A 12,709-nucleotide genomic window follows, 5' to 3' on the forward strand; every position below is an offset into this window, starting at 1 on the left:
GCGACTTAGCAGCAGCAGCAGCAGCATTAAATTAAGGAAATGGAATTTTAATTAGTGGTTAAAATAGCTAAAAGTTTATTGTGTATTCATCAATGTGTAATGTGCACTTGGATAGTCAGAACTTTAAAGGCAACTCTGAAAGACTCCCCTGAAAGGCTGTCTTTGGTCCCTGATTGCACCTGTGTGTCCACAGAGGGGTGGGTGTGAGGAAGCAATAGTCCCAGAGTTCCCATCAAGAGACCTCGATTGGCTGTTGACTTTGGGCACATCATTTGAGTTTTCCGTCTTCATCCCTGCTCAGGTGAAATAACCCTACATGAAGTGTCCCATCTTCTTTGACCTGTACTCCTAAGTGACCTGGTGTCGGGAAAGACCTGTTAGGTTTCTGCAGTTAGGTTTTACCTGTGCTCTTAGTCCTGGAATGCATTAGAATCTTCTAAAATGATACAGAGGTGACTGTTGTAAAAAAGAAGACCACATGTGATGGCGATGATGAAGTGTGAACACTTATGCAGCATTACATAGTCCACATGCCAGGCTGTTCTGCAGTCTCTTTCTGCAGTGACTGTGCTTTGTGATCCTTGCCCCTCTTGTATCTAGTGAGTTTATGGACTGAACTAAGACTTCCATTTCCTTCTAGGTATCATTTATCACTGTGATCTGACCAAAGAGGAACTGGAGCCCAGAGTCTTCCGAGAGGTGACTGTGAAAGGAATTGACGCTTCCGATTACCAGACAGTCCAGGTAGGGGGTTTTTTATCTTGACAACGTGAGTTTAAAAATCTGACTTTCAGGCCAGGCTGCGCACACCCCAGTTTGTCAGCAGCTATAGAGGTAACCCACAGCAACACCGGCCACAAATACTTGGAAACACCTGCTGCTTCTGGGCATTGAGCCCGGCGAGGTCCCTGCCCTCTTGGAGTTTACAGATTCTGCCACTCTTCCGCCAGAGTCCCTTGTCTGGGGGATCAAAGAAACACAGTTTGTCTGCTTGCTTCAAAGTGGATTGTTTTCTGGCTCAGGTCTCGTGGTGTGATAAGTAATAACAAATTTTCTCTACATGAAGTATTCACTCAAGTGCTAGAAGGCAGTCTTTGCAGTCTGAAGTTCATCCGTATGTCTGCCTGGCACAGGGTGAGCGCTCAATAAAATATTAGAATGGATGAATTAATTGTTTAATTGTCATGCGTGGCAAGCTCAGTCTCTGGTCACCATCCTTTCAGGTTAAGAATCTCCATTTTTTTTGTTTTCTCAGTGGCCCACAGGTACTGAGTCTCCCAGAAACCAAATCACTCATTGACAAATGATGCAAAATGACTCTGTTCCTTTGCAATGACCAGTCACCTGTCAGGTACCAGGTGTTTCATCAGGACTCTCCTACCAGGGGGCCTGGACTACAGAGACCCAGGTTAGGATTCAGAGTGTTGTTTCCAAAGGAAAATTAGAAAAAAAAAAAAAGAGCACTGGATACCCTGAGAACGTTTCTGTGAAACTAGAGCATCATTTTAACAGGGTGAATTGCCCTTCACCCATCTAAGAGAAGTCTAGATGACGGACTAGATCTAGATCAAAGATAAAACTGTTTGGCCAGCTGAATCTGGCCCAGGGCTGCGGATTGCCAGCCCCTCTTCTATATCAGGAGTCAACATACTGGCCTCTGGGTTTTTGGAGAATAGCCATGTTTGTTCACATAGTGTCTGTGGCTGCCTTAATGCTTTAACAGTGCAGCAGAGACTGTGGCCCACAAAGGCTAACGTGCTTAGTACTTGGCCCTCCAGGACAAAGTTTGCTGATCCTTGATCTATATAAATAGTACTTATAAAGTCAGAGAGCATTCTCAATAGAGGTCTAGGGCCTTTGTCTTCAAGCTCTGTCAGCTCGAAGCCTGAAGTCTGCATGTATTGATTGATACATCTTGGTTGACATAGGATGAGTCATTTAACTTTTTTGCCAGTTTTTTCAGCTGTAAAACAGATAGTACCCATTTTGCAGGATTCCTGCAGGATTATATGATATGATAAAATTCCTGCAGGATATGTGAGATGATATATAAAGGCATACCTCGTTTTATTGTTCTTTGCTTCATTGTGCTTTGCAGATACCGTGTTTCTTTTTTTTTTTTTTTTTTTACAAATTGAAGGTTTGTGGCAGTTCTGCATCGAGCATATCTATTGGTGCCATTTTTCCGACAGCATTTGACTATTTCATGTGTCTGTGTCACATTTTGGTAATTCTTGTAGAATTTCAAACTATTTCATTATTGCTATATTTGTTATGATCTGTGCTCTTCATGTTGTTATTGCAAGAAAGATTGTGACTCACAGAAGGCTCAAATGATGGTTAGCATTTTCTAGCAATTAAATATTCTTTAAGGTATGTACAGTGTTGTTTTAGACTTAATGTTGTTGCACACTGAATATTGTTGTTGTTTAGTTGTGCAGTCATGTCCAGCTCTCTGTGACCCCCTGAACTACAGCATGCCAGGCCTCCCTGTCCCTCACTATCTCCTAGAGATTGCCTAAGTTCATGTTCATTGCATCAGTGATGCCATCCAGCCATCTCATCCTCTGACCCCCTCTTCTCCTTCTGCCCTCGATCTTTCCCAGCATCAGGAACTTTTCCAGTAAGTCGTCTGTGTGCATCAGATGACCAAAATACTGGAGCTTCAGCTTCAGCATCAGTCCTTCCAGTGAATATTCAGGGTCGATCGCCATTAAAATTGACTGGTTTGATTTCCTTGCTGTCCAAGGAACTTTCAGAAGTCTTCTCCAGCATGACAGTTTGAAGGCATCAGTTCTTTGGCATTCTGCCTTCTTTACAGTCCAGCTTTCTCAACCGTACATGACACTGAATAGATGACAGTATGTGCAAATGTAACTTTTCTATGCACAGGGAAAACAGAAAATTCATCTGACTCGCTTTATTTTGATACTTGCTTTACTGTGGGAGTCTGGAACTGAATCTACCGTGTCTCCAAGGTCTGCCCATATTAAGGGTCTGGCATATAGGGCTCAGTCAGTAAAGAATCTGCCTGTAATGCAGGAGACCTGGATTTCATCCCTGGGTAGGGAAGATCCCCTGGAGAAGGGCATGGCAACCCACTCCAGTATTCTTGCCTAGAGAATCCCATGGACAGAGGAACCTGGTGAGCTCTAGTCCATAGGGTTACAAAAAGTCAGACATGACTGAGAGACTTAGCGCTTTCATGTAGAATGTAATCAGGTTTTTTTTTTTTTTTCAAAAAGTGTTAGAAGTAATATGGCAGACTTTTAGGTTTCCATAGTTTGTTTGGCTTCTTTCATTTTCAAGGTGAGCCGTTGCCTGGAGAGATATCTTTTAGGGGCCGATAGCCCCAGTCTAGTGCTTGTATGGTTCATTAATTCACCCTAGTCCTGCATTAGACTTTTAACATCACTTTTAGGCTGTCATGCCTTGCTGTTTTTCATTTTCTCTGTGTGTGGAAATTGCGTGCCTGTCAGCTGTAACATTTGGCCTTCTCAGGAACTGCTTCTAGTCCTTGCCTGGACATCCTCAGGGCAGTGGAGGGGGGGGGTCTGTGTGTGTGTGTGTGTGTGTGTGTGTGTGGTGCAAGACAGCGCCTCTCCCATCAGTAATGCAAAGGATTCCCGGGCAGCGAGAAGTGACTGTCCCCTCGTGGCTGCTCTAGGATTGGGCACTGTTGCCCATGAGACATCCCTCGCCTCAGCCCTCATCTTCTCTTCATCTCTGCTGTGAAGCCCCTCAGGTCTGTATTTTTTTTTTTAATTTCTCTTTTCTGCTCCCCACAACTCATGCCAAAGTGAGTAATTGTGGAGTTTGTGGCAGGCAGGAGGGACCTGTGATCATGACAGCTGCCTCGAAGGCAGCTTCTTATAGGAAAGTGGCTCTTGCTTCTCGGGGAGGATGGTTGGAGTTGTTTTTCCTCTCAAGTAGCTGTTTTTTTCTATTCTTTACAGATGGTACACAAAGAAACTAGTTACAACCTAATATGTGTTATTTTCAGATGTAAAGGAAAAGATAAAACTTTACAGCCAAGCACATGCTTGTGTGGAGTAGAAATCCCTCAGCCCTGGGCACAGCAACCGGAGATTTCCAGATTAAACTGGGGAGGAAGTACGCTCGGGAGATGCTGGTCGGGTGCCATTGGAAAAGGCACCAAAGTCCTCTGTGTGCGGCTTTCCACATCACAAAATTCCCCTAACGTTAAGCTACTGAAATACTTAGAAGCTTTTATTTGTACAAGTGCAGTAGGGGGAAAAAAGATGAAAAGATTCATGGGATGTATTTAAGGGGATAGTAACTGAGTAATTAGAGAGAACACATTGCTTTTATAATTTTTATGAAGGTATAATCTCTCTAGTATAATGCCATCAGGAGACTTTAATTTGTTGATTATACACATCATATATATTGCACTGAGTTATTTAAATAGATTTCTTTTTTTGGGTAAAGGTGGCTTTGGAATTACTATGATATCTCACAGTACCATAGACTGAAAGTTCATTTTGCAGTGGCTTAGCCCAGGTATACACAGCAGAGCTTTGACAGGAAATGTGAGTGTGACATCTGTGCTTACATTGTGATCAGGCTCTCAGCAGAGTTGCCAACAATGACCAGCCTGTAAAAGCAGGCTCTAGAGAAGGGTTTGTGCATGAGTGGGAAAAATCCTCATAGTGTATAATAGAAACCACAGCATTTGGGGGTGTAGGGAAAAGATTGATTTTTTGTTTTCAATTACTTCCGGGTAGTGCTGCTTTTGATTTTGCATGACCCTGGTGTTTGTATTTATTCTGTATGTGATTTTAAAAGAAAATTCCCTGGGCTCATTGTTACTCCTTCTTATATTTTATGTACATTATCATTTTGAAGCAAATGCTGCCCAGATTCCCCTGCATGGTTAGTCAGTGCGGTTAATGGTGGTCACAGACGTGCATGTTCACTGGTGGTGTAGCTTGTAAGATGTACTAAGTGAAGGAGAGAGAAAAAGGAGCGTCAGAGAAACACATGGCTAAACCAGCCACAGGGCTGTTCTTTGTGTGATGTGCTTTCATTCAGGACCAGAGATCTTGAATGGTGGTGGGGGGATGTAGGGTGGGAGTGTCCTGTTTTGCTGACATACACAGAACATAGCTACTATATAGTCTTTACCCAGGCCTGACCACAGCTGTGGGAGAAATTTCATCTGTATAGAAAATACAATTGTGAAAATCAGATCCTGGAAAAACTTTCTCTTCCAGTCTGTGGTACACATAAAAATTAAGTTTTAGATAGGTTTATCATAGCTGCTGACTAGATCTTTTTTCCTCTTTTTATTATGAATGACATGACCACTATCTAATATTGGTTAGAACATCTGTTCACATGTCTTTAAAAAGGAAATACTGAGCATTAGAAATTACATTAATAACAAAGGTTTGGATATGAAAAGAATCTTGTCTATATTTATGATTAGTAGTATGCTTCATTTTAAACTGAAGGGAAGAAATAGGAACATTTAGTCTGTCAATAAATACTTATGTGATGTGCAATGCCAGGTGGTACTGTTGAATCCAGAGAAGTTCCAGACAGAGGCACTGTCCCTGGAAAGTTTGCAGTCAGGCTGGAAAGCTGAGACACAGAGCTCTGAAAGGTCAGATGCCCCAAGATGTTATCAGAGCGATCAGGGGAAAGGTGAAAGTTTCTGTCGGTACTGTGATATCCTGGCCGGGATGCCCAGGGATTCTTCCTGGGAGAGGTGGAACCTGGGTTGGGCTTTGAGAGATGGCTGCTTTTGTAAGCCCCAGGCCCCTACTGGGCCTCCTGAACAATTTCACCACAGTTCTTCATTCAGAGAGCCTCTACCTTTTCGTAGCAGTTTAATTTCATAATTTCACAGTAAGTTCAAGAAGAAAGGAGTCCTGCCCTCAGCATCCTGTGCAGTAGGGCTGCCTCTAACAGCTCTTTTTTGTGGATAAAATAGTGTTTGCACTGTGGCTGAACATGGCATGACAAAGGATGCAGTGTAGCAAAAATGCACTTTTTGGTTTCTCAGTGTCTCGTTTTTGTTCAGCCAAAAATTTTTGACAGCTGAAAGAGTGTCTTTTCTCCTTCTAAAGTGAAAGTCAAAATTTGTAGACCTGAAAAAGAACAGTGAACTCAGTATTCTCTGAATCAACTCCGTTGACAACAGTTTCCACATGTTATAAAAATAAATTAGAAGGAAGATTACATTTTATGGGGCAATAGCAAACCTAAATCAACAGAGTACAGAAATAGTAAGGATTACAAGTATTTAACACAGATTGTATTACCTTGAGTCCTGTCCTCTTAAACTGAGGAATTTTATGCTTCTGAGGTTTACCTACAATACTGCATGTGAAACATCAAGAACATCCCAAAGGTGATTTGCTTTATAACTGACCAGAAGCTGATTTTTAAAATTAGATGAAAAATTAGATGATTAGAAAATTAAAATTAGATGATTCTTTGGGTTTACCAAGATGCCTTGGGGTAGAAGGAGTGGAGTTATTTTTCTTTAGTCTAGATTTTTGTAACCTTGATAGTAATTTATAGTTCAGTTCAGTCGCTCAGTTGTGTCTGACTCTTTGAGACCCCATGAACTGCAGCACCCCAGGCCTCCCTATCCATCACCAACTCCCAGAATTCACTCAAACTCATGTCCATTGAGTCGGTGATGCCATCCAGCCATCTCATCCTCTGTCGTCCCCTTCTCTTGCCCCCAATCCCTCCCAGCATCAGAGTCTTTTCCAATGAGTCAACTCTTCGCATGAGGTGGCCAAAGTATTGGAGTTTCAGCTTTAGCATCATTCCTTCCAAAGAATACTCAGGACTGATCTCCTTCAGAATGGACTGGTTGGATCTCCTTGCAGTCCAAGGGACTCTCAAGAGTCTTCTCCAACACCACAGTTCAAAAGCAACAATTCTTCAGCACTCAGCTTTCTTCACAGTCCAACTCTCACATCCATACATGACCACTGGAAAAACCATAGCCTTGACTAGACGGACCTTTGTTGGCAAAGTAAGTTACTGGTCTACAGTTCAGTCACTCAGTCGTGTCTGACTCTTTGCAATCCCATGGACTGCATCACACCAGACTTCTCTGTCCATCACCAACTCCTGGAGTTTGCTGGGAAAGATTGAAGGCAGGAGGAGAAGGGGACGACAGGGTGAGATGGTTGGGTGGCATCACTGACTCAACAGATGTGAGTTTGAGCAAGTTCCAAGAGATAGTGAAGGATAGGGAAGCCTGGCCTGGAAGCAGTTCATGGGGTTGCAAAGAGTTGGACATGACTGAGCCACTGAACAACTGGCCTACAGGCCTTGCCATTCAACAAACATGAATCCTCAGAACATTAATTAGTGTTTTAATTTAGCTCATTGACTTCTGTGCTGAGTGCACAGCACGTGCAGTTTTTGACTCATCCACATCCTTGGGCTGCTGACTGCTGAACTAATGGTAACGTTTTTCTATATTGGTGTGTTCTCACAGTTAAGGATAGGTCGGAAATCTTCAGAACATGTTAAGAGTGAATGGGGGAATATTTTCTAAAAGAACCTTTTGAGAGAATATGGTGCTTGCATATGATTAGGAAATCGCTTTAAATTGAGTCAGTTGTTCTTGGCAATTTTGTGCCTAAAGCTTTCATGTTATTTTTTTATATTACACTTCACAGAGACATATTCTTGCATAAACAGATTCCTGTGTTTCTTTAGAATTCTCTTTGTCTCACAGCCATTCTAGATTAAGATCATAATATTCATATGCAGAGGGCATATGTTTGTATCTGTTTCATCTTTAGATAGCAGCTGTGTTAAAATAGTTTAACTGTAAAAGATGATAAGAGCTTTTGTTCTCTTGCTATCTTAAAACAGAGAAATAGGTTATAGGGCCCCAGTGTGTGGTTGCTGCAGTCTCCAGACCACTTGTAAAGAAGTGTTCTTCCATGTTTTGAAGAACATTGTTTTGCAGCAGCCTGAGAATATGTAGTCCACTTAGAGTAAAAATCACAAGGTGGCCTTGAGAATTGAGTGACCAGACAGGCCTGGAGAGATCCCTTGAGCCTCCTGCAGGGCCTCCTTTGGCAAGGTGTAAAACAGCTCGAGGCAACCCAGACCTCTGCCCACCTTCCTCAGTTTCTCTGAACTTTGCTTGGAGGAAATAGGCCTGCGATGAGATAAGAACTGGGAAAGCAGCTAAACCCCTGCCTGGTGATTGACAGCCTGGGAAGGGAGGCCTTGGCTCTCCTGGGGATGCTGCGGTGACTTGACATGGAAATTTTTTCACCTTATTTTGATGAGATGTTAATGAGTTAAACAGGTGTTGGAAAATCACAAGGTGATTTTAATTTTTGTGTCTTAGATTCATTTCTAGATGATGGACTAAGTTTATTATTCTTTAATAATATCACTGCAATTGAAGCCATAATTGTCAGAGATTACGGTGTCCATAAACTCATCACCATAGCTGACAACTGTACTCAGTGGAGATTTGTTCATTATCTATAGATCTGAGTTTGCTATTGTAGTTAATAAAGCCATTTAAATAGATTAAATTTTGTTTAAATTGTTCCAGGAGTCATGACTTTTGAGATCCGTAAAAGCTGCAAGTTGCTGAGCTTTGCTGCTACTGATTTCAAGTTACTCACAGCTAACAGTTAGCTCTAACCCCTTGCTAGAAAACTATCTTGGGAAAAGAATGTTGTTATATTTCATTATCCTTTAAAAACAAGGTAGAAAGTCACTTCATTCTTATTAGAACTGTATCAGTAGTTTAGTTCTCATCTCTGAATAGTATGTGTGCTAATGGTGCTTATCTTAGGCTAGTTTAATAATTAGTTCTGTTTTTAGAAATGAATCTGAATGAATCTCAAGGTGTGTTACTCAAACTGTATTCAGCTGTGAACAAAAGGAGAAAAAGTAAAAAATAACCATGGCTTAAAGGAGAGAGATGTTTATTTTTCCCTCTCACATAAAGGAAGTGCAGGGGAAATGAGTCCAGGAATGACTTGGTGTCTAAGGTGTACGGAGTCCAAGCTCTTTTTGTCTTGCTGCTGTATCATGGCTTCTTCCCCGCCATCTCCTCATGGTCCTAGAAGGCTGCAGGGGTTCCAGCCATGTTGCATCCACTTTCCAGCCAGCATGAAGGCAGCAATAGGGAAGAAGAAGGATGATCAGGAGGAGAGTATCTTATAAGCATGTTTGCCAGAATGTCCGCTTTCATTTTATTGGTGAAAACATACTCCTAGCACAAGGAGGTTTAAAGATGTAGTTTTATTCCCAGAAAAGGTGTGCCAGGTAAAAATTTGGGCCTTATTATCAAGGAAGTGGGAGGAATGGATATTCGAGGACACCTAGCAATGTGCCACAGAAGGCAAAACAGGCCTTCAGCAGAAACTTGGTTTGGACCCTGAGACCAAGGAGTCCACACACCACCTGGTGGCCAGGTATATAAATTTCAGGATCCCATTGAAAAAACTAAGACCCCACAAAAGTTGAATTTTCAAATACTATCATTGTGAACAGTAGAAATCACACACTTCAGACACAGAAGCACCTTCTCAAGAGGCTTTTCTCTCCTATAAAGAAAGGCATTTAATATTGCCTCTAGAACGTGAGTATTTGCCATTCCTGAAAACTTGTCCTAACTTTAGCAGAAGTGATAGAAAGGTTGGGTGAGACTATCTGAGCATTAAATGAAGATGAACTGCGAGACTGTCTCTGAAATGATAAGGCTAAGTAAGTGTACAGCTGGCTCTCCGGGTGTTTTGTTCTGTGCTAGAGTCATCTTTGTACCCGCACCACTCTTGCAAAGGACATGGACACAGGCCATCCTCAGAGGCCTGTTCTTTGAAACGGAAGCACGGCACGAATCAGCCTTGGGGAGGTATTAGGTCCCAAATCTCACAGCTTCTCTTGCTTTTTCCTAGGTGCTCTGTTTTTCCACTACTGCTTTTGGGCTCTGGACAAATTGCACATACATTAGGGTTCATCTATATGAACCCTCTCATTTTAAAGATGAGGAAGCTAAGGGGGCTTCTCTGGGGGTCCAGTAGTTAAGACTCTGTGCTTCCACTGTTAAGGGGGCGCATGTTCGATCCCTGGTCAGAAACTAAAATCCCACATGCTACACGGTATGCCAAATAATAATAATAATAAAGATGAGGAAACTGAAGCTCAGTCTGCTAAGTGTTTCAGCAACGGTCACACTATCAGTAATTGACAGCCAAGACTAGAAAACAGAACTCCAAAGCTGTGCTAATCCTGTGCATTTTGTTACGAGAATAAGTTGTTTTTGCTCTCTCTATACTTGGTTGGAGTTTGTTTTTCACCTTTAAAATAAACAAATTATCCTAAAAGCCCTCTAAATCCCTAAGCTTTCTTACATCTAAAAGTATGTTTCTACATCATGTGACGATCTAGTGAGCACTTTGTAGACCTTTATGGGGCCTATTAAATGATAAAAATACTCTGTGTGAAAGCAGAGGCAAAAAGAGTGCTGACTCGATGTAAGAAGTGGATTGGAAGTGTTGTCATCGTGATAAACGCGATGATAAAGTATTGTGAAGTGGAAGGCATCGTGAGCTATTAGGCAAGGATGCATACGCAGGTTCCTGGTCAGTGTCAAGCGTGAGCTCCTCTCCCAACTCTTGGTGCCCGCCTTCATCCGGCTCACAGAGGCACAACCTCCCCACCCCGAGTCCCCGCACCACTCAGGCTCACTTCCCAAACAACCCTGACCACCATTCTCAAACTTGCTTCTGTCTGGCTCTCCTCCTCTGTGCTCCATTCTGGTGCCACTTACTTTCCTTTTTAAACTCTGTTCTCAGAAACTCTACACATTTTCAGTATTCACCCAAGTCCCAACTCCTCCATAGCAGCTTCCTTGCTTTTGGGGACTCAGTCAAAAGCAAAACGCAGGGAGAGGGGATGGATATTCAGCTGGTGCTTGAACACACAGCATGGGTGTGCGCACACAACGTGCCCATCTCCATGCCAGGGTTCTCTGTGCATCATCTCACTTCTTTAGAGAAGAACCATCCTTGGAGATAGATGCCATCATGATCTCAGTTTTCTGGATGAGCAGCCTGTGGTATAGGGAAGTTAGATGCGTTGTTCCAAGTCACCCGGTGGCATAACTGGTGCTTAAGCCAGGTCTCCGATTCTGCAGTGCTCTTGAGCCTCTGAGCAGCTGCGTCCACCTGTCTGATCAGGATGCCACAACTCAGCAGTTGATTGCCCTCAGGTCAGTAGTTCTAGGTCTTCATGTAGAAATTGATGTAAAACATTGTGGCTTTATTAAGAGCCTAGAAAAATCTAATCATTGACCTTGGCTCATGTCTCAAAAGAAAGAGTAGATACTCAGGCTGTATTGATAAATGCAGCCCATGTTCTTATGCATTTAAAAATCATCTGCTAGTTGAATCTGCTAAGTAATGGTTAATGCCTTGTTCCTCCTTGCCTCCAGCTGCCTTCATTTGTGTACATATGTATGTAAATATAGATGTTAAGATGAATACAGACATGTTTTTAAGCAGAGAATATACTCTTTGATCCCGGTTAAGGTAGTGGGTAATTCTGAAATGAAATCTCAAACAGAAAACCCTGTGGGGTTAAGTAAAAACCATTATGTACATGCTGCTTACATCTAGACCCTCAGCTTCTCTGTTTGGCACAGCATGTCTAGTTCAGCTCTAGAATTTAATGTGAATATAGTTAATTTAAATATTTGGAAAAGATTAGAGAAAAGTATAAATACTCTAAACGGTGGCTGGTATGTTTGAGAATCTGCAGATCTGGCTGTGTTGGAAGCACCGACTTTGATCCGTGACTCAGACTCTTCAGAATAAGGAAGGACAGGGAGTGTTAAGGGGTTTTGCCAGAACTGCTTCCACTCACTCGTCTAGACTTTTACACCTTTACAAGTTCATATACGACTCAGCAGGTCTCCTCCTCACCTTGCATCAGAAATTCTTGGTCTGCATTGATTGGTAGAGGTAGGGTAGGGAAGAACCATGTGCATTTATGCAGTTGCTGTACATATTAAGGATTTACTGTGTGCCTCACATTGGGCTAAACACTGAGGATGTGGCAGCGAGCTGCAGAGATGTGGTCTTCACTCGTATCTGGAAAAAGGGCAAAAGAAAGTAAACAGAAAATAAATGTGAATATTGCAAGTTGGAACAAGGGCTGTGAATGAAATAAACAGTGAGTTGCTGGGAATGACAGACGTTCCCAGTGTGAATTGAATCATCAACAATAGTTCCCTTGAGTTTTATTTAAGTGGGAACGTAAAAGCTAAGAGGGAACTAATCACATGAAAATGAGAGAAGAGCCCAGCATGTTAAAGCAAAGGGTCTGAGTAAAAATCAGTTGCCTTCAAAGAGGACCTAAGAGAAGGCTGGGCTGGGGTGAGTGGAGGAGAATGGGTGATGGGTGTGAGGGAGGGCAGGGCTTTGTGGCCATGTTAGAAGTTTGTTTGGGATCCCAAGTGTGGTGGGAGTCTCTATAGGGTTTTTTTTTTAACTGGAAAGTGATATGTTCTGATTTAAGAAAACCATGTTATGTTTTATGGAGAATAGATTCAAAGAGCAGTTGTGGACATAGAGAGAGCTGATAGACAGTTGTAAATGGCTCAGACAGTAAAGAATCTGCCTGCAATGCAGGAGACCCAGGGTTGAACTTGAGTCAGGATGATTCCCCTGGAGAAGAG

General features: G+C 42.4%; 1 protein-coding gene across 1 annotated transcript in view; it reads left to right on the plus strand.

Moving 5' to 3' along the window:
• Window positions 1-12,709, plus strand: part of PREP (prolyl endopeptidase) — a 132,511-nt gene that overhangs the window by 78,714 nt on the left and 41,088 nt on the right. Inside the window, exon 10 of the mRNA XM_027551311.1 lies at window positions 641-744. Coding sequence (XP_027407112.1) covers window positions 641-744 — 104 coding nt within the window. The remainder of the gene's footprint in view (window positions 1-640; window positions 745-12,709) is intronic.

This window comes from Bos indicus x Bos taurus, chromosome 9 (assembly GCF_003369695.1).
Source record: "Bos indicus x Bos taurus breed Angus x Brahman F1 hybrid chromosome 9, Bos_hybrid_MaternalHap_v2.0, whole genome shotgun sequence".
In the NCBI taxonomy this organism is placed as follows: domain Eukaryota; kingdom Metazoa; phylum Chordata; class Mammalia; order Artiodactyla; family Bovidae; genus Bos; species Bos indicus x Bos taurus.